At 37.5% G+C, this 20,069-nt stretch overlaps 1 protein-coding gene across 2 annotated transcripts in view; it reads left to right on the top strand.

The window, feature by feature from the left end:
- LOC148955625 (neuropeptides capa receptor-like) overlaps window positions 1-20,069 on the top strand; it is a 219,690-nt gene that overhangs the window by 86,054 nt on the left and 113,567 nt on the right. The window contains exon 6 of one of the 2 annotated variants that reach the window (XM_089108277.1): window positions 6,296-6,422. In XM_089108277.1, coding sequence (XP_088964403.1) covers window positions 6,296-6,422 — 127 coding nt within the window. Of the gene's footprint in view, window positions 1-6,142; window positions 6,423-20,069 lie in introns of both variants that reach the window. The other variant, XM_089108276.1, reaches the window with a different exon arrangement.

Raw genomic sequence — 20,069 nt, 5'->3', positions numbered from 1 at the left:
TGAAAACAATCAGATATGAAATTTAAAAAACAAGTTTTTTCAACTGAAAATAAGGAGCAACATTATTACTTGAAACAAACGGAAATTACTTTTTATATGAGGGTAACTTCCCCCTCCTCGATACCTTGCTCTTTACGCTAAAGTTTGACTTTTGTCTCAATTCTTTCAAACGGCTCATGAAAAACAAGGGTCGTTTAAATAGAATAAGAAGCTTTTTTGAAGTGCTAAAAAACTTTAGCGTGAAGAACAAGGTATTGAAGAGGGGGCATCTCCCCTCATATACGGAATGACCTCTGTTAAAGATCTAAAAATTGTTCATTGAGGAGGACACTCCCCCCACAGTCCTTAGGGCAAGGGTTGTAATTTATGCCCTGGGGGTATATAAGGTTTTTATTGAAAGGGTTGTCGTAGAAACTTCAAAAAAAGGCCCATTCAATTGGAAATTCAAAGGGCTAGTGCCCTTTTTTATAGTCGAAAGTGATTGGAGGGCAACTAACCCAACTCTCACGCCCACCATTTCCCAAAACCCATCCAATGAAAATTTTGAGATAGTCATTTTGCTCAACGTAGCTCAAAGTTCTGGAAATTCGGTCATTGAGGATTAAAAAAACCCACAGCCCTCAGGGCGAGGTTTATAAGTTATGCCCTGGGGGCATATAAGGTTTTTTGTAGAAAGCTTTGTCGTAAACACTTCAAAAAGGGCTCATTCAATTGGAAATTGATATGGCCAGTGCCCTTTTTAATAGTTGAAAGTGAGTGAAGGGCAACTAACCCCCTCTCACGCCCACCATTTCCTCAAACACATGCAATCAAAATTTTGGGATATCAATTTTGTTCAAAGCAGTTAAAAGTTTTGGAAATTAGGTCGTTGAGCATGATGACCCCCTCAGAGCCCTCGGGGCAGGGGTTGTAAGTTATGACCAGGGGGCATATAAGGTTTTTATACGATGCTTTGTCGTAGAAAAAACAACCTTGCAAGGATCCTGGCCTGCAGAGGTCGGTGGAGCATGACGGTCCCAAGTCCGTAAAATGAGGAGGGTTGGGTGATGGTCTTGCGACCTATCCCCGTAAAATTCCAAATTGCAAAAGAAACATAGATGATAGCCTCGGATACCCCACTACACCATTTGACGACAACCTCAGCACGCCCACAGACACGATTTATGACAGCAAAAGCTAATACTAAATTTGAATTTTGGAATGTAAGGACACTAAACCAGCTGACAAAACCTGAACAAGTACTCAGAGAGATGAAGAAGTATAAGCTAGATCTCCTTGCTCTAAGTGAAGTCAGGTGGATTGGATCTGGACATGAACAACTAGGAGAGGGTTACTCACTAATTTACAGCGGAAATGAATCCCGGCACCAGGCTGGAGTTGGGATAATGCTGTCTGACCAGGCTTGTCAAGCACTAGTTGAATGGAAGCCAGTCAGTGAGAGATGCTTACTTGCAAGATTTCTAACCAACCATCTGAAAATTTCAATTATTGCATGTTATGCTCCTACAAATGATGCACACGATACGGATAAGGAGTCATTCTACCAAGCTCCTCAGTCATTTACATCAGAAGTCCCATCACATGACTTTCTTTGTGTAGTTGGGGACTTCAATGCAAAAGTGGGAGCAGAAAGTGACTACTGTCCACAAGTCCTAGGGGGAGACATGGTCTTGGTGAAATGAATGAAAATGGAGCCCTCCTGGTAGATTATGCTCTGAGTAATGTTCTTATGGTCGGCACAACTCAGTTTGAACATAAAACCATCCACAAATAGTCATGGATCTCGCCAGACGGCAGGACGAAGAACCAAAAACATCATTTCCTAATCTCAAGGAGATGGCGGACAAGTCTTCTGGACGTACGTGGCTTCAGAGGGGCAGATGCCTAGTCGGACCACATCCTGATGGTAGTAAAATTGAAATTCAAGCTGAAAGTGCCCAAAAACGCAAAGTAGAATTCTACGAAGCTTTATGATGTGGATAAATTACATGTCCGAGAAACCCGAAGAAAATTTTGTATGGAGTTGAAGAACTCATTCGCTCCACTTGAAATGGAAAACGGCAGAGACAGTCCGGAAACAGCATGGCAAAAAAGGAAGACAACATACAATCTAGTTGCTAGGGATGTGCTCGGGTATAAGAAGAAACCGAAGGAAATATGGATATCACAGGAAACTTGGAAACTAATCGAGGAGTGCAATGACTTGAGATAGCACATTTTCTCTGCTGGTGGCGACAGAGCTTCGGTCTTTGCAAATGTCCTATATAGAATGAAGGACAAAGAAATCGAGAAGTCGGCAAAAGCTGACAAGCGGAGGTTTGTAGAAGAGAAGGCTAGACTAGCAGAGGAAGCAGCTAGAAAAGGAGACTCCAAAGCGGTTTACAGGCTCACAAATGAAATGATAGGAAAGCTTCCCAGCAGATCCAACCAAGTCAAAGATAAGAGCGGAAATTTTCCCACCGAAACTGAGAAAATTGACGAGAGATGGGTATCCCACTTCAAAATGGTTTTAAATAGACTGAGAACAACCGACCGAGAAAGCATCCCTTCTACGCCCTTTCTTAACCTTAAGATTGACGAAAATCCCCCGACATCTGCGGAAATACTTGGTGAAGACTGCATAACTTTGGAAATGATCAAAGCATCAATGAGGACATGCCTCCCAGTGTGGACAACACTGATTGCAACAGTCTGGCAGTTTGAAAAGGTCCCTGGTGACTGGACCAAAGGGATAATTGTTAAGATATTTAAGAAAGATGATGCTCTTAACTGCGATAACTGGCGAGGTATAAACCTAATATCAGTACCAAGTAAGGTTGTAACACTTGTAATGCTCGAACGACTGAAAAAAGCACTTGATCCGTATCTGAGAGAAGAGTAACATGGCTTTCGGACCGGTAAATCTTGTTCGGATCTCATATTCGCGCTTAGGATTCTGATAGAATAAGCATATGCGTGGTCCAACAAAATATGCATGCTCTTCATCGATTTTGAAAAGGCCTTCGATTTCGTGAACCGTGACATACTCTGGGAGATTTTATAGTATTATGGTGTCCCCAAGTAAATAATAAGTTTGATCATGGCCTTTTATGAAAATACGGAATATTGCGTAGAGACAGAGAACGGAACAACTAGCTACTTCAAAATTATTTCAGGAGTGCAACAGGGATGTATTTTATCACCGTTTTGATTTGTAATTTTAATGGACTATGTTTAGAGAGAAGTGACTGGCTTTGAAGTAACTGTCGGAAATAAAATCCTCTCGGACCTTGACTTAGCAGATGATGTGGAACTTCTAGAAATGACAAAGCAGCGACTACAGGAGTTCCTTAATAAAGTGAGCATTAAAGCGGAGAAAGTTGGCCTAAACATCAACATAGACAAGACTAAATCAATGGCAACATCAGGTTCGTCAGTGGAGTTCCTCCAGAAAAATCACAGAGTCGAACAAGTCCATGAATTTGAGTATCCCGGAAGCTGGTTTAATTACAAAGGAGAGCGGCAAATTGATTTAAAGAAGATACGCGGCATGACAAATGTTGTTTATTGGAAACCTGAGAAAGTATTAACAACAAAGAATTAATGACTTCCACTAAAGATGCGAGTTCTTATTAGCAATGTATTTTTTGTGCTTTTGTATACCGGTAAGTGCTGTAAACTAAACGTTAGGACAAAGAAAAGACTCACAGCTTTCAAAATTATGTGCATGAGACGTATGCTGAATATCAGTTGGTTTCAAAAAGTCAGCTTACTCGAGGTCTACAGAAGAACTGGCCAGTCACTAATCACTGAAGTGATTAAGAAAAAGAGATGAAGCTATTTAGGCCACGTACTCCGAATAAAGGACTCGAGAATCCCGTACCAGGTTCAACAATGGCAGCCGCGTGGGCGTTGACAGAGCGGAAGACCGAGAAACACGCTCAGACGCACATACGATCGTGGTCTACACAGTGCTCACACATCACTACAACCCCAGCGGGAGGATTTACTTGCCGCAGCGCCAATACGTAACGTTTACCGAGGCTTCGTCGATGCCCTATGCACCCCAGATGGCTCAGGAGGACCTAAGTTCTAAGTAAGTTTGTCGTAGAAACTTAAAAAAAGGCTCATTTAATTGGAATTGAAATGGCTTGTGCCCTTACTAATAGCCAAAAGTGAACAGAGGGCGAATGTCCCCCCCCACGTCCATCATTTCCCCAAACACATCCGATCAACATTTTGATATAGCCATTTTGTTGAACTTAGTTCAAGGGCCGGAAATTATGTTTTGGAGTGTGACAACTCCCTCACTGCCCTCAGGGCTAAGGTTGTAAGTTATGCCCTGGGGGCATATAATATTTTATAGAAAGCATTGTCGTAAAAACTTAAAAAGGGGTCACTGGATTAGAAATTGAGAGGGCTATTGTCCTTTTTAAAAGTAAAAGATAATCGGAGGGAGAATCACCCCCGCCCCATGCCCATCATTTCTCCAAACATTTCCGATCAACATTTGGATATGGCCATTTTGTTCAACATAGTTGAAAGGTCTGGAAATTATGTCTTTGAGGATGACAACCCTTGCCCCCATAGCCCTCAGGACAAGGGTCCTAAGGTATGCCCTTGGGGCATATAAGATTTTTATAGAAAGTTTTGTCGTAGAAGCTTCAAAAAGGCTTATTTGGTTGGAAATTGAGAGGAATAGCGCCTTTTGTATTAGTCGAAAGTGATCAGAGAGCAAATGCCCCCCACGCCATGCCCATTCTTTCCCCAAACACTTACAATCAAAATTTTGAGGTAGCCATTTTGTTCAGCATAACAGAAGGGCCTGGAAATTATTTTATGAGGATAAAAAATCCCCCCAGCCCTCAGGGTAAGGGTTGTAAGTTATGCCCTGGGGACATATAAGGTTTTTATTGAAAACGTGGCCATATAAACTTCGGAAGGGGCTCATTGGATTTGTAATCAGACGCTCTAGTGCTCTTTTTAAGAGTCAAAGTGATCGGCAGGCAGCTACCCGTCTCCTCCCCCCCCCCCACACGCGCGCCGAATTGCCCCGAAATGCATTTAATAGAAATTTGTAGATAGCCATTCTATTCAAAATAGTCTAAATATCATATGATAGCTTTTGGGGTTGAAACAAACCCCAGGGATTAGGGTCAAGGTTTGTAAATTAAGCCCAGGGGGTATTTAAGGTCTTATGGAAGGGATGTTTAACTTTAGAAGAGGCTCAGTCTTTCTCCCTGAAAAACACTATGTCAATATAAAATGAACAGATATTAATTAAAAATCATTTTTCCACAAAATAAGTTTTTCAAAAAAAAAATTATACCAAAAATGAACAAAAATAGAATCAAACAATCAACCAATCATGCAACTACCACAAATCATTATCAATAAATAAATGAAACCCAAAACAAACAGAAATTAAAATAAATCACATAGTCAAACTCAAGACGAGCAGAAATTAATATGAGTAGGGTTCTATACCCCATGCTTTTTAAAAGCCAGAATATAATTTGTACTTTAAAAATTCTTTTAAGTATTTTCACTTTTATACCTTTAAGAAATCAAAAATTAATCAAGATTTTAAGGAATAAATATCAGCATATGTATATTTAACTGACAATGCACATTTTTTTTTTTTTGTAAATTCTTTTTAATTTTTTTCAGTAAAGTATAAATTAAATTCTGGCTTTTATATTATAATATATATATATATATATATATATATATATATATATATATATATATATATATATATATATATATATATATATATATATATATATATATATATATATATATATATATATATATATATATATATATATATATATATATATATATATTATATATATATATATATATATATATATATATATATATATATATATGTATATATATATATATATATATATATATATATATATATATATATATATATATATAGGATATTATGTTTTTTTAATTCATTTTGAAAAATGAAGTTGAAGGAGCTGTTTATAACAAAGAGTATGACATAAAATATGAAAAAAGAGCAACAAATAATCTTTAATCTGTCTTGGGATATAAATTAATTCTTATTTGATAACAGGAACACTTCTGCACAGAGATAGCCAGATCAATAATGAATATTAACCAAACAAGTGTCTTGCTTTTTCAGCTGCAGTGGTTGTTGGCTTTTTCATATGCTGGGCTCCTTTTCATGTCCAACGTCTTTATTTCAAATATGGCTTTGGAGTTATTGAATACGAAGCGTTTCAAACGTTTAACGAAGGTTTATTCTACATCGCTGGATCTTTCTATTTCCTTTCAGCTGTAATTAATCCTATTCTCTACAACGTGATGTCAGAGAGATACAGATTGGCTTTTCGGGAAACTTTCTGTGGTGCGAAAGAGAAAAGGTTTCGAAGCTCTGTAGACTCAAATGCAGAAAAACGAAAGTAAGTGAATGCACAATAGAGATTTTTCTTTACATGTCATCTTAACGTATTTCCTTATGTTTATCTTAACCTTTTTGCTTTGCCCAGAAAGAAAAGAAAAAAACGAACGGTAAAGTATATTCTTCTAACTAACTTTACTTCACTAACTGTATATTGTAACTAAACTCGTCAATGGTTTCCACTAAAGATAGGCCTTCGCACCTGGGTCAGGGCTCCTTTGGATCTAAACTCAGGCCAGCAGCTTACTAATTCACTAGTGTTGGGCGATAATTAGATTAAACGATATATCGGTATTTTTACTCTCGATATTTGATAATCGATTTCGATATTTCAGATAAGTTTTTTGCTCAGATTAACTCTTGGTTTTCTCAAACTTCAATAACAAAATTTGTAATTAAGAGTATTTTGCACAATTTTTCCTAAACTATAATAAAATACAAAAAAGAACTGCAATTAGGATACATGAATCAATATTGTAAAAACCAAGATTTGGAATTACTGGGGCTCGGGATGAAGAAAAATAAACTACTGGCTATTATTGGTCATCCAAAATCAGTAACGTTGTCAGTATTTTTCCCTGAAAAATGGTTCTTACTTTCACTAATTAAATAAAAAAAAAATTTTTTTTTTCAAGGGAATGCAAGGAGCAACATTACATGAGAGAACAAAAACTATTCCGTAAACGAGTGGGTAACCCCTCCTCAATACTTCGCTATTCATGGCAAAGTTTTTTGTATTTAAAAAAAAGTTCGTGTTCTAAATCAACGGCCCTTGTCTTTCAGGAGTTTCTCTAAAAGAATAGGGACAAAAATCTAAAATTAGCGCAAAGGATGAGGTATTGAGGAAGGGAGGTCCCCCTTCATATACGGGAAACTTTCTTTCTGTTCTTAATTTTAATGTTGCTCCTTACTCTTAGTGGAAAGAATTGTTGTTTTTTTTTAATTTCTGATCGCCTACTTTCATTGAAAAAAAAAATACTTGTTTTTTGTTCTCGTCGTTTTTCCAATCATGCTTGGAATCCTCCATCCGTGGAAATTTTTTCCTTGAAACTTTCGCTTCCCAATGTCCAATTAGAAGTTTCTTCCGTGGAAAGCTTCCCATGGAGAATTTCTCCTGCAGAAATCCCCCCCACGAAAAAATCCCCCAAGTAAGTTCAACCTCTTTGAAAATTATTCCCGGGCAATTTCTCCGGAATATCTCCGGAGGTGAAGTTGAATTGGCAAAGAGAAAGTAAGTCAAATAAAAAGAATTTCGTATAGGAATTCTGATAAATTCCGTAGTGTAAAGTTTTCCTTTGAAAGCTCCCATCCAGAGACTTCCGTCCCCATAAAAATACTCCCCTTGGAAAATATTCCCCACAGAAAATCTCTGTTCTTCCGAACAACAAAGACAATTCTTGAAGAATTGGGACAAACAGTCAAAATTTAGTGTAAAAAGAGGGATTTTAAGATTTGTGAGGAGATTTTGACAGTGATCACAGCCTCCTTATGTCATCAATTCGTCTAAGGTTAAAGTTTGTTGTGCAATGCAAGATAAAGGTCCCAAGATTCCGCGTGGAAGCCCTGAACAACCAGAAGATGAAACAAGAATATAGAGAGCAGCTAAACGAAAGACGATTGAAGATCATGCAAGAAACACCTGCCCTATTTAGCCCGTCTGCCATTGATCAGCTTGTGTTGCAAATTAGCAATACTGTATGTGAGACAGTCGAGATCGTTCTCGGCCGTAAATCTGCCAAAGACAAGCCATGGATTACCCAGGAGATTGTTGACATGAGCAATGAGAAACTAATTCACAGAAACAAACAAGATCAAGAAATAAAGAATAGGTCCAAGCAAATGAAACGCCAAATCGAGAAGAAAACTCGCCAGACGCTTAAAGACATGAAAACCAAAAAGTGTCGGCAATTCGAAGACGACTTCTATGGAGACCTTATGTTCAACCGTGCTAAAGAGCAATCAAATCATAAAGTTACATAGTGCCTGGATAAAAATAGATAGATAGATAGATAGTTTATTTTAGCCCACCAATAACAAAAACATGGCGGAGTAAGGGAAAAACAAAAAAAAACATTACTTAAAAAATAAACGATTAGATTATATACACTATATACATTCACAGCTCGTACATGACGTGCAACGGAAGGAAATCGTAAAGGTGCTCCAGTGCACCTTTTCGAGCATTGGTGTCCTGCATTACCACAACTTCACGAGGCTCTGGAATAAGATACTTGTCCAAGAGAAATGTATTTCTCTCGAACAGCGGTACTCGTAACAGAAATTCCAAATATTTGCAGAACGCAGATTTAGCCTTTAGTCGCCCTGTTTCCGTAAACCATTCCCATACAGGGGACAGGTAACGAATATTTGGGAGTGCCACCGCTCTATATAGCCTCGCCAGAATTTGCTGATTGTATGAATACTTCAGGGGGGCCAGTTTAGCATAGCTAATTCGTAGGTTTGACATAAGGGTGAAGGCAAAGAATTCTAGTTGCTTTCTTATCTCGACCGTACAGAAGACCTAAGTATTTAAGCAACGAAGACGGTGCAATAGTAGCGCTATCTACTGAAACAGTTGGTTCTGGTGAATCCCGTTTCGTTGAGTTGAAAACCAGAAATTCAGTTTTCTTACCATTAACTTGCAGACCAATAGCTCTATAGCCAGATACAAGCTTATCTAAATTATCCTGCAATAGACTCAGAGAAAAACTCAACATAAGTAAATCATCGGCATAGCTTATTAGACTCAGATCACAAAGATCAAGGCTAAGCCCACCAGAAATTCGTTTTGTAACCTTAGAAGTCAAAGTGTTAAATAATATCGGACTTAGAACTGAGCCTTGTCGAAGCCCTCTACCCAGGATAGGCGGTATACAAGCAGAATTGCTCAGAGTAGAATCTGATGTTATCATCGATCTGTATCATCGAATAGTAAAAGCTATTTGGGAAAAATATACTACCGCGAGTTCTGGTCAACATCTGTCATAGTTCCTATGCACAAGAAAGGATCTAAAAGCCATTGCGACAACAACAGACCCATATCACTTACCAGCCAACCTGCTAAAATCCTCACGAAAATATTCTACACCGCATAAGAAAACTCCATAAGAAAAGTGGCTGATATTTTGAATACTTATTTCGCTAGTATAGGAGAGAAAAATGTTTTATCAGTAATGAACCAGTTTGATTCACGTAGTAATAAACATTTTTCTTCATACCTTCCATCTCCTCAAAGTACTATTTCTCGGTCTGAAATAACAAAAATAGTGTGTGATATAAATCCAGGTAATTCAGGGGGAATTGACAGATCTAGTTCTAAAATTGTTAAAGAAATATTGTCTGCTGTAATTTTGCCATTAAAGCATTTAATCAATCTTTTATTTAAAACTGGAGTTTTCCCGTCTGCTTTTAAAAAAGCGAGGATAATTCCACTTCATAAAGGTGACTCTCCTGAAAACCCATCAAATTACTGCCCTATTTCTATTTTGTCAGCATTTTCTAAAATATTTGAGAAGGCAATTTATAAGAGGCTCTATGACTTTCTTAAATCTTTTAATTTTTTCACAAATTCCCAGTTTGGTTTTAGGTCTGGATACATTACTGAACTCGCTATTATTGCTCTCATCCAATATATTCATGAATGCTTAGATAGAGGTGAAATTCCAGCAACAATATATTTGGATTTTAAAAAAGCATTCGATACAATATCCCATTGTATTCTTTTTCGTAAATTGGATAATTGTGGTGTGCGTGGACCGGCGTTGGATCTAGTTAAATCTATCTTGATAATAGAAAGCAACGAATAGATGGAGGTAATTTTCTCTCTTCGCCTGTTCCTCAGTCCTCGATGGTTGGGGTGCCTCAGGGCTCTGTCCTAGGTCCTCTGCTTTTTCTAGTTTATATAAATGATTTTCACCGCGCTTTGGCAATCCCATGTCTCAGCACACATTTTGCTGATGATACGGCAGTTTCAATTTCTGAGAGGAATGACGAGGAGTTGGAGGCAAAACTTGACACTGCATTTTCTAATGTTCTTGAATGGTGTTCTGCAAATTCTATTGCTTTGAATTTATCAAAAACTAATTTCATAATTTACGGCAGGAAGTCAAATATATGCCCTCGTATTACCCGAATTACTTCTTCGAAGTATCTATTATCAATATCTCGGGTAAAAGTGATAAAGTACCTTGGACTTGTGATTGATTAAAGCTTATCTTTTAAAACACACATTCAAAATATACGCTTAAAGATTTCAAGGTATGTTGGTTTAATGCGGAGGTTGAAGCATTATTTGCCCTAATCTACTTTATGAAGCATTTATTTTACTCTGATTCAGTTTAATCTTAATTATTGTTCTCTAGTATATTCATCTACATTTAAAAGCCATATTGAACCAATACAGATTTTACAAAATAAAGCAGTAAGAATCCTCAAACTTTTTATTTCATCGCCTATTTCACTACCAAATAAGTCTTCTACAGCATCTTTATATACTTATTTAGATATACTTCCAGTTTCTCAAAAATTAACTTTTTGAGCGATTATTTTCGAATTGATTTATGATATTAAGAAATTACCGCCACATTACATCAATTAAAGTTTGTTCTCCCAATCACAAGGTTTACATAATTATAACAGGCGACAAAAAAAGAGTATCTACACTGATAAGTATATTACTGAGAGATCTAAATTCACCTCGTTCGTGTCAATAGCCCGGTATGGGATGCTCACAAGGATTTTATTGATAAATTTTCTTCTATCCATTTAATAAAAAGGAATCTTAAATTTCATTCAGTTCAGGATTACTTTTAATTAAGCGTCATTTTAATATGACTAAGTTATTTGTTTGGATTGTTGTTCTAGGTGAATGTGGGCCTCTCGGCTATCTTTTAGTATGAATTTATATTTAATAATATTGATTTTTTTTTATATTTATATTTATATTTGGATCCTGGGCTAGCTGCTACTTTCATATTATTGTTGTATTATTGTATCTTTGCCGTCGTAATTATCTTTGTATTGTAGCGTAATTTTTTATTGTATCTTTGTCTAGGCATAGTTTTTCGAGCTTGTCTCCCCATGGGCCTATGTCAATTATATACATGTATATGTTAATAATAAAATAATTGAACTTGAACTTGACAAGACATGTTGTACCTGAGTATCAAGCTGGATTCTTTCAAAGTAGCTCCACAATAGACCAAATAATTGTTATTAAACAGATCATGGAACAATATTGGGAATTCGGTAAAGAGTTATGCCAACTGTTTCACGACTTTAAACAAGCCTTTGACCTGATCTGGCGAGATGGTTTTTGGCATATCTTGGCTCACTACGGAATTTCCTCTGATATTATCGATATTATAAGGAGCATGTATGAGAGGGCGAGTAGTATGGTGCAGACTAGTGATGGACTTACTGAAAAGTTTTCTACCTCTATAGGTGTTTTCCAAGGATGCCTCCTCTCACTCACTCTTTTCTGCCTATTCCTAAACAGTGTGCTGGCACTTGTCCCTGATAACACTGGAATCATCATCAGAGGATACCTTTTTGACCTACTTGTATATACTGATGAAATTAATCGTCTGAACGAAAAAATAGAGGAAACCCAAGCCAGCGCAAACGCTATCGACTAAGCTGCTAGTTGCTTTAGAATAAAGATAACCGCCTGCAAGACCAAGGTGATGAGAGTAATGCGGCATGCAGAGACTGGTCCCCCCCCCCTTCACTGAAGTCACTAGTTGGGGCGAGGAAATCGAATGGGTCGACCAATTTATTTTCCTAGGAAGTACGCTGACATCTACAAACGACTCCTCAAAAGACATTAAACGACCTCTGGCTCTTCCCCCCGCATGCTTCAAGTCACTGCGCTCTATTTGGAAAAACAAATACCTCCCCTTAAAACTGAAGATCTGACTCTTCTGTTCCTTAGTGATTGCAGTTGCAACGTATGGAGCTGAGACATGGAATCTAAAAGTCTCTGACAAGTACCGACTGGCGGCATTTGAAACTAAATCGCTGACGAAAGCTCAGCGGTACCACTTATCTTGACCGAGTATCAAACGAACAACTGCTGTCCTCCTTGGATCACCCTCACACCATCATGCAGACCATTAAACTCCAAGAGCTTCGATGGCTAGGACACGTTCAGCGTATTTTCCAGTCCATCTCTCTAAAATAGCCTTTGAGGGACGAATATATACCTCTCACCCCAGGGGACGAGCTCCCAAGAGCTGGTGGGAGACTTTTCTGACCACCCCACCCAAGTACTTCTGAGGACTGTAACAATCAGGAAGGCATGCCGAAAATATTGTTATGATGCTATTAGAGGAGAAGCCCGAAATCGACCAACCCGGCCGGATGGGACTTAAGTATGCAAGTAGGCATTCCCCCAATAGAAGGTTTCTCTTGTGTAAAAATTATCATGGCCTAATGTCCCAATAAAAATTTTCTCCAAAGGAAAATCCTTCGAAGGAAAAATTCCCCCAAAATGTCAACCCCTACGAAAATTTTCCTCGGGCTATTTCCCCAGAACATATCCACATATAAAATTGAATTGGTAAGTAGAGGACCAATGAATATAATTCAAATTGGGAGAAGGAGATTAAGATAGTACTAGATAATAGAATGATCCAGAAATGGAGTGAGGAGATAAAAAAAAAAATCAGAAACATTAAAGTTTTATAAAGATGTTAAGATGCTTTATGGGCGGGAGTTCAACCTTAAGCTGAATTTACCAGCTAGATGTTTGACGTTGTGGATGTAGCTCAAGGCTAATGGCCTGCCAATTAACGCAAGGTTTAAAAGATATTCTAAAGAAAGATGCTCCAATAAATACAGAAATACTTGCCCGCTTTAAGGTGTTAAAAAGGATTATAAGAGAGTTGATACTTCCAGGTGTCTTAAATAGTTCGTCACCTCATTTAATTAAAAAAAAAAAAAAAAAAAAAAAAAAAAAATCCTAATATACAGTAAATGTAATGTTTGATACAGTAAATGTTTCATTTGAGTGTTTTTTCCAAGTGTCAAGTTTTTTTCTTAATTAACCTATTTCCAAGAATTAAGTAATATTATTAGGTTAATGTAGTGTTTCATTTAAGTGTTTTATGATGATCGCTGATCAAAGTTTATGTTATGTTATTTGTGCCTTTCATTCATGCTATTTTACTGCGTTCATGGCCGTATATTTGGCTTTAAAATACACTTATCTATCGTTTTTTATATTACATTTTTACAAGTTCGACAAATATTTCGGGAGGGGGGGGTTCAAACCCTCTAACCTCCCTCCTGGATACAGCCTCACCGGAAATATCCTGGGGGAGTGTGGGGGATAATCCGGGGGACTTTTTCTGCGGGGGGGGGATTTCCTTAGGGGAATTTTTCAAGGGCGGATGTTTTGGTGAAAATTTTCCCCTAAGGAGAATTTTCTGGGAGGGGGAAGGCCAAACAATAAAATAGCTGACATGGTAGTATCTCCGAATGTACAAAATAGAGACGCCAGTGATACAGTCTTGTGGAAATAAATGTTTGACTGTTACGAACTTACTTTTTCGATTCCTTGGAGAGGCTGTGAATGCAGGAGAACAAAGAGTATAGTCACATATTTTTTTCTGTGTATACTAGTGACTTCTGTTCTCCCAGGTTAACGGTTTTATAAAGTAGCAATCCCACTGGTATTCTTATACAGGAGATAGTATCATGTTATCTACTTTACTTTATTTAATTTTCTGAGCACCAAAACTAACAATCGGCATCCTCGTTTTTAGTTACCTTTAAATGTCCTTGGTATCAACTTTAGGAAGCGCTGCCCCAACATTCGATCCAAAGAGGCCCGATCTGGATACCAAAAAGCCCACTTTAATTTTTCCTTTGTTTTTTTTTCTAATTCATTACTCCGATTGTTGTGTTGTTCTACTTGTTCGAATTTGTTTTTAGGATTTTATACAGCTATGAACGTGATAAGATTTTCACAAAATATATCTGTTGCCGGAAATGAGAGATTGATAACATCATTATGGAGATGTTGTTTGTTCAATTAATTTCATTTAGTGTTAGAGAATTTCAGAAGTTCAAGAAAAAATCGAAACTTTGTTCGTGAATTTTAATTATGTGAAACTCTCATCTAGATAAAGGATTTTTATTTCAGTAAAAAGTCTTGTGTTTTTATAGCACTTCAGAACAATTTGTCCAATATTAAGGACAAACGAAAATTAAACAATTCTGGAACATGCCAAACTTACCATAATCTAACATTTATTGAGATATGATTTATTATTCCTATGTTCTTTTTCTCCTTTTTGTACTTTTCCTTTTTTTTGTTTTTTGTTTTAGTGATTACTGTGGGTTTAAGTGAACTACTTGTTGCTTTAGGCCGCAGCACAGCCTTCTTACAGTACTGAGAATCCGGTTTTGCAATGTTGTAACGGTTTAAATATACAGGGGTTCTAAGCTCCTTAATTATTTAAAAAATCGGGTTTAAAAAATCATTTCCCTTCTGGTGGCATCTATTCCTTCCTGCTTTAGATTCTTTCTTGCTTATGGATTGTCAAAACAACTAGAATTCTTGGTAAAAGTATGTTTGGGACACCGGCGTCATTTCATTCTGAATTAAAGGGGGCCTAAGCAACCTCTGTGGGCCTCCCAAAGTGGCCGGCTCACAGTTGTTTAAGAGCAACGTTCCTTAACAGTGGCACGGGCCTCCTCCAAAATCAACTAATAACAGTAACAAGCAATTTAAAAGTTTTTAATAAATAGAGAGAACTTCAGTTGGAAAGTAATTTAAAGTTTTATTGCAAAACTGGGAACCAACAAGGTCTCATTTTTCCAAAATACCAACCATAGCCACAAAATCCAATGATTTCACACATTTTTTTTTCACTAAGCACCAACATCAGATCACTGAGCCTTTCGTCCCCCATTGTTGATCTTAAATAGGTTTTAATAAGGCTTAATTTAGAAGAGAATCCCAATTACAAGCCGTTGTGATAGGCAGATTAATGAAGATTTTTATAATTTTTAAAACTTCAGAATATGAAATCAGCATTTCCTTTATTAAATTGTGAAGTTCTAAGAGATCTTTTGGCCTATTGCCTAAAGTGTCGATATGTCTTCTCACAAGATCTGTTTGCACGGCAAACAGGGTTGTGTCAATGCAAACTTCTTTGTAATGCGCTGCCACACTAGTCAGTCAGCTCGTAGTGAGAAAGTGCGGTGGATCAAGATCTAATGCAGAAAATTACACTAGCAGTGGAAGAACATTCAGGATGTAGCTTTCAAACTCACAGCACAATCTGTCTATCACAAGAAAATAATCCCTTCTGAAAGCATCTTTAGCTGATTTTTTCACTTCAGCATGATCATTTTTTCGCAAAGTCAACAAGGTTACAAAATAAGGTAAGCTGGAAGCTACTTACTGTGCACGCTTTGGTCTTTTTCATGAGGAACCAGAATTCTGAAAATTTTGCTTAAGGTCTTCAGTGAGGCCACACTCACAAGAAAATTCTTTTGCTTTCTGAATCATTACATCAAAAGCTTTTTCAGTTAATTGTCAATAATTTTATCTCGCGTAGCTGCAGTAAGACCAGCAGCTCTGGAGAAAACTAGGTCTACCACCTGCAGTTGCTCAAACAGAGATACTGTGGCAAAACAAAATTCTGCTAGATGGAGTGTAAATATAAATTCTAATGCCTGAAGACTGGTTGCGAGTCCGTGAGCCTGAGCACACGTCTGAGGAATGTTTTGGTAATTGATGAAACAGTCAAAACACAGTTGCATCTATTCAGTAGCTTGTTCACCGATATATATCAGTATACCAATCTTGTAGTAGATAATTTCTCCAACCGAGGAACAATTATGCCAGTGGCTTTCTGAACATTAACAAACAGTTGGTAGTGTATATTGCTATTCACGATAAAACAATACAGCTCTTGAAGAATGGAGATGAAAGATGCCATTCGTATCAAGTTCTATATACAATCACCAATACAAGGTTGAATCTATGAGCACGGCTCTAATACCAGGTTGCATACCTGAATGTGGCTGCTCATGACACTGGCTTGATGTTTTCATAGAAAAATTGAAAAACAATAAATCCCCCCCTTCTGGATGTCAAACAGTAAATTCACCCCCCCCCCTAAAAATTTTTCTTGAATTGACACCAATTGGTAAGTCTCTTATTTGTTTGTTTTTATGTTTTTCTCGCCTTTCTTATAAGTTTGTTCAAGTCAAGTCCCCCCCCCATTGATAAGACCTTTCAATTGTGAAGTAGAAATATTAGTCTTTGATTGTTGGTCAAATTTCTTTTTAACTGTCCTATTAAAAAAATCTTGTGCTTTTTCCATAATTTGATTTTGTTATAATCTTGGATATGTAAGATTAGGTACTGTCCTTCAATATTTTTGTCGATTCTTTTAATTGTCCTTTTATATAATACATTTTTTCTTATCTTTCCTGAAATAATAAAAATACTGGTCTGAAACTCTCACTTTGAATGTCACAAAATTCAAGAACATTAATTTAAAGACAATTCAATACAAGTCAAAACAGATTCAAGAACACACTCAAAGAAATAAAGAGTACATAATACGTATATAAAGAGGGGATCATTGCCCCAGAATCGTGTAACCGACATGTGTAATATTGCTATAGATCCTAGGTCGCCTTGTTTTATTATGATGAAAGTTGGGCACCGTGGCTTTTACAACAAGACTATAAAAATGGGTCATGAAATATGAAATAGGAATAATAAATAAATATGTTCGGGAATGAAGCTCACAATAGATTGTTATGAAGTAGCCTACGCCTCTATTAGAAACGGATTTGTTTTAATTGAAAATACAATTTTTTCAAACTTAAGATCAAATGAATATAATTGTGACTACTGATTTGGGGCCCCTCCTAAAATCAGAGGGGGGCTATGGCCCCAGAAAGCCCCTGCCAAATGACGCCTCTGGTTTGGGAACGGTATTTAGGTCGTGAATTGCGCCAATTTTACCAGTTTCAGTTTAAGTTTGTCTCCTGGTTGAAATATAAGTGTTAGCTTCTATTTCTTCTTCTAGGCTCACATTGGAAAAACAAACTTAGACTCCTCCTGTTTCAACATTTCTATTTCACTTCTTGACAAATAATGTGCAATAAATTAGTTTAATCAGTATTTAAATAAACTAATATTCTCTCTCGCAGTTTCTTGTTGAATTTTTTGGACACTTCTGTATCTCTTTTGAAAGTTTGATTCAAACAAAAGCGTTTACACGAAAGTGTTTTTCCTGAATCACCGCAAAGTCAGGGGTTCCTCATTCTATAGACCGTTGGTTTTCGTACTAGCACCTGTACTTCACTGAAAACAGGTAAACTGAAAGATAGAATTTTCTATGTAAATGTGTCTAGTTTTCATATTGAAGCCTAGCGATTACATTTTATTTTCTGAAAATCCAAATTCATATGTTGAAATAGAAACCAGACAGCTCAGGGGGTGACAACGATCGGATTACTGGTATATTTCCAGCCCGTTTTCAATTTAACGTTGCTATTTATGTAACTCTTGCTTATTTCAATTTTTAACATCATTCTTTTTTTTTTCACGAGAATACTTTTTCATGAGTCAATTATTACAGAGATTTATTAAAAAACTTTCGAAAAATAAGTTTTTTAAAGAAAAGTAAAGGTCACATCATAAGCAGCGCGCTAGCGCTGCCTAAGTAATGAACGATGTGGGCACAATGTGTGTGTTATTTTTTTCTCCATACCCGGGCACTTCATATCGAAGGAGTTGTCGTCAAAACTTCGAAAAGGAATCATTCGATTAGAAATAGGAGTGGCTAGTGCCCTTTTTATAGTCGAAAGTAATTGGAGGGCAACTAGCCCCCCCCCACGCCCCTCATTCCCCCAAAACCATCCAATAAAAATTTTAAGATATCCATTTTGTTCAGCTTCGTTGATTTCCAGATATAAAATACGTTTTTGAGGATGACCCTCCCCAACAACCCTCAGGGCAAGGCTTTTAAGTTATGACCTGAGGGCATATAAGAACGATGTTAGGCACGATATACTATGTATTTTTTTTTACTTTAGAGGAGGACACTTCATATGGAAGGGGTCGTCATAGAAACTTCAAAAGGGGCTCATTCGATTGGAAATTGAAAGTTCTAGTGCCCTTTTTAATAGTGAAAACTGATTGGAGGGCAAATAGCCCCCCCCCCCCCACGCCCCTTCCCCAAACACATCCAATCAAAATTTTGAGATAGCAATTATGTTCAGCGTAATTCATCTCCACGTATAAAATATGTTTTTGAGGAGTACACTCCCCCACAACCCTCGGGGCAAGGGTTTTAAGTTATGCCCTGGGGGCATATAAGGTTTTATAGAAGGCGCTGTCGTAGAAACTTTAAAACTGGTTCATTCGATTGGAAATTTGAAGGGCTAGTACCCTTTTTAATAGTCCACAGTGATTGGAGGGCAACTATCCCGCCCCCCCCCGCCCCTCATTCCCCCAAACACATCCAATCAAAATTTTGAGATAGCCATTTCGTTCAGCGTAGTTAATTTACAGATAAGAAATATGTTTTGAGGAGGACACTCCCCCAGAGCCCTCAGGACAAGGGTTTTAAGTTATGCCCTGGGGGCATATAAAGTTTTTAAAGAAGGCGATGTCGTAGAAACTTCAAAAAAAGCTCTTTCGATTGGAAATCCAAAGGGCTAGTCCCCTTTTTAATAGTCAAAAGTGATTGGAGGGTAACTAGCCCCCCCCCACACGCCCATCATTCCCCCAAACACAACCAATCAAAATTTTGAGAGAGCCATTTTGTTAAGCGTTGTTGATTTCAAAATAGGAAAATATGTTTTTGAGGAGGACACTCCCCCACAACCCTCCGGGCAAGGGTTTTAATTTATGCCCTGAGGGCATATAAGAACGATGTTGGCACAATGTACTGTTATTTTTGTTTCCTTTGGAGCAGGGCACTTCATATGGAAGGGGTCGTCGTAGAAACTTCAAAAGGGGCTCTTTCGATTGGAAATTGAAAGTTCTAGTGCCCTTTTTAATAGTCGAAACTGATTGAAGGGCAACTAGCGCCCACCACCACGCCCATCATTCCACCAAACACATCCAATAAAAATTTTGACAGCCATTTTGGGTGCCCTCGGGGCAAGGGTTTTAAGTTATGCCCTGGGGGCATATAAGGTTTTTAAAGAAGACGTTGTCGCAGAAACTTCAAGAAAAGCTCATTCGATTGGAAATTCAAAGGGCTAGTGCCCTTTTTAATAGCCGAAAGTGATTGGAGGGCAACTAGCCCCCCCCCCCACGCCCATCATTCCCCCAAACACATCCAATAAAAATTTTTAGATAGAAATTTTGTTCAGCGTAGCTGATTTCCCGATAGAAAATATATTTTGAGGAGGACACTCCCGAAACCCTCAGGGCAAGGACTATAAGTTATGCCCTGGGGGCATGTAAGGTTTTTTATTGGAATATTTGTCGTAGAAACTTGAAAAAGGGCTCATTCGATTTGAAATTCAAAGGGCTAGTACCATTTTTAATATTCGAAAGTGATTCGAGGGCAAATAACCCCCCTCTCACGCTCACCTTTTCCCCAAACACATCCAATCATAATTTTTAGATAGCCCTTTTATTCAACGTAGTTGAAAGTTTTGG

Source organism: Artemia sp. Qi Xiang Cuo, chromosome 2, assembly GCF_049724085.1.
Source record: "Artemia sp. Qi Xiang Cuo chromosome 2, ASM4972408v1, whole genome shotgun sequence".
In the NCBI taxonomy this organism is placed as follows: domain Eukaryota; kingdom Metazoa; phylum Arthropoda; class Branchiopoda; order Anostraca; family Artemiidae; genus Artemia; species Artemia sp. Qi Xiang Cuo.
The sequence above is the reverse complement of the archived record's forward strand: the minus strand, read 5'-3'. Positions and strand labels throughout refer to the sequence as shown.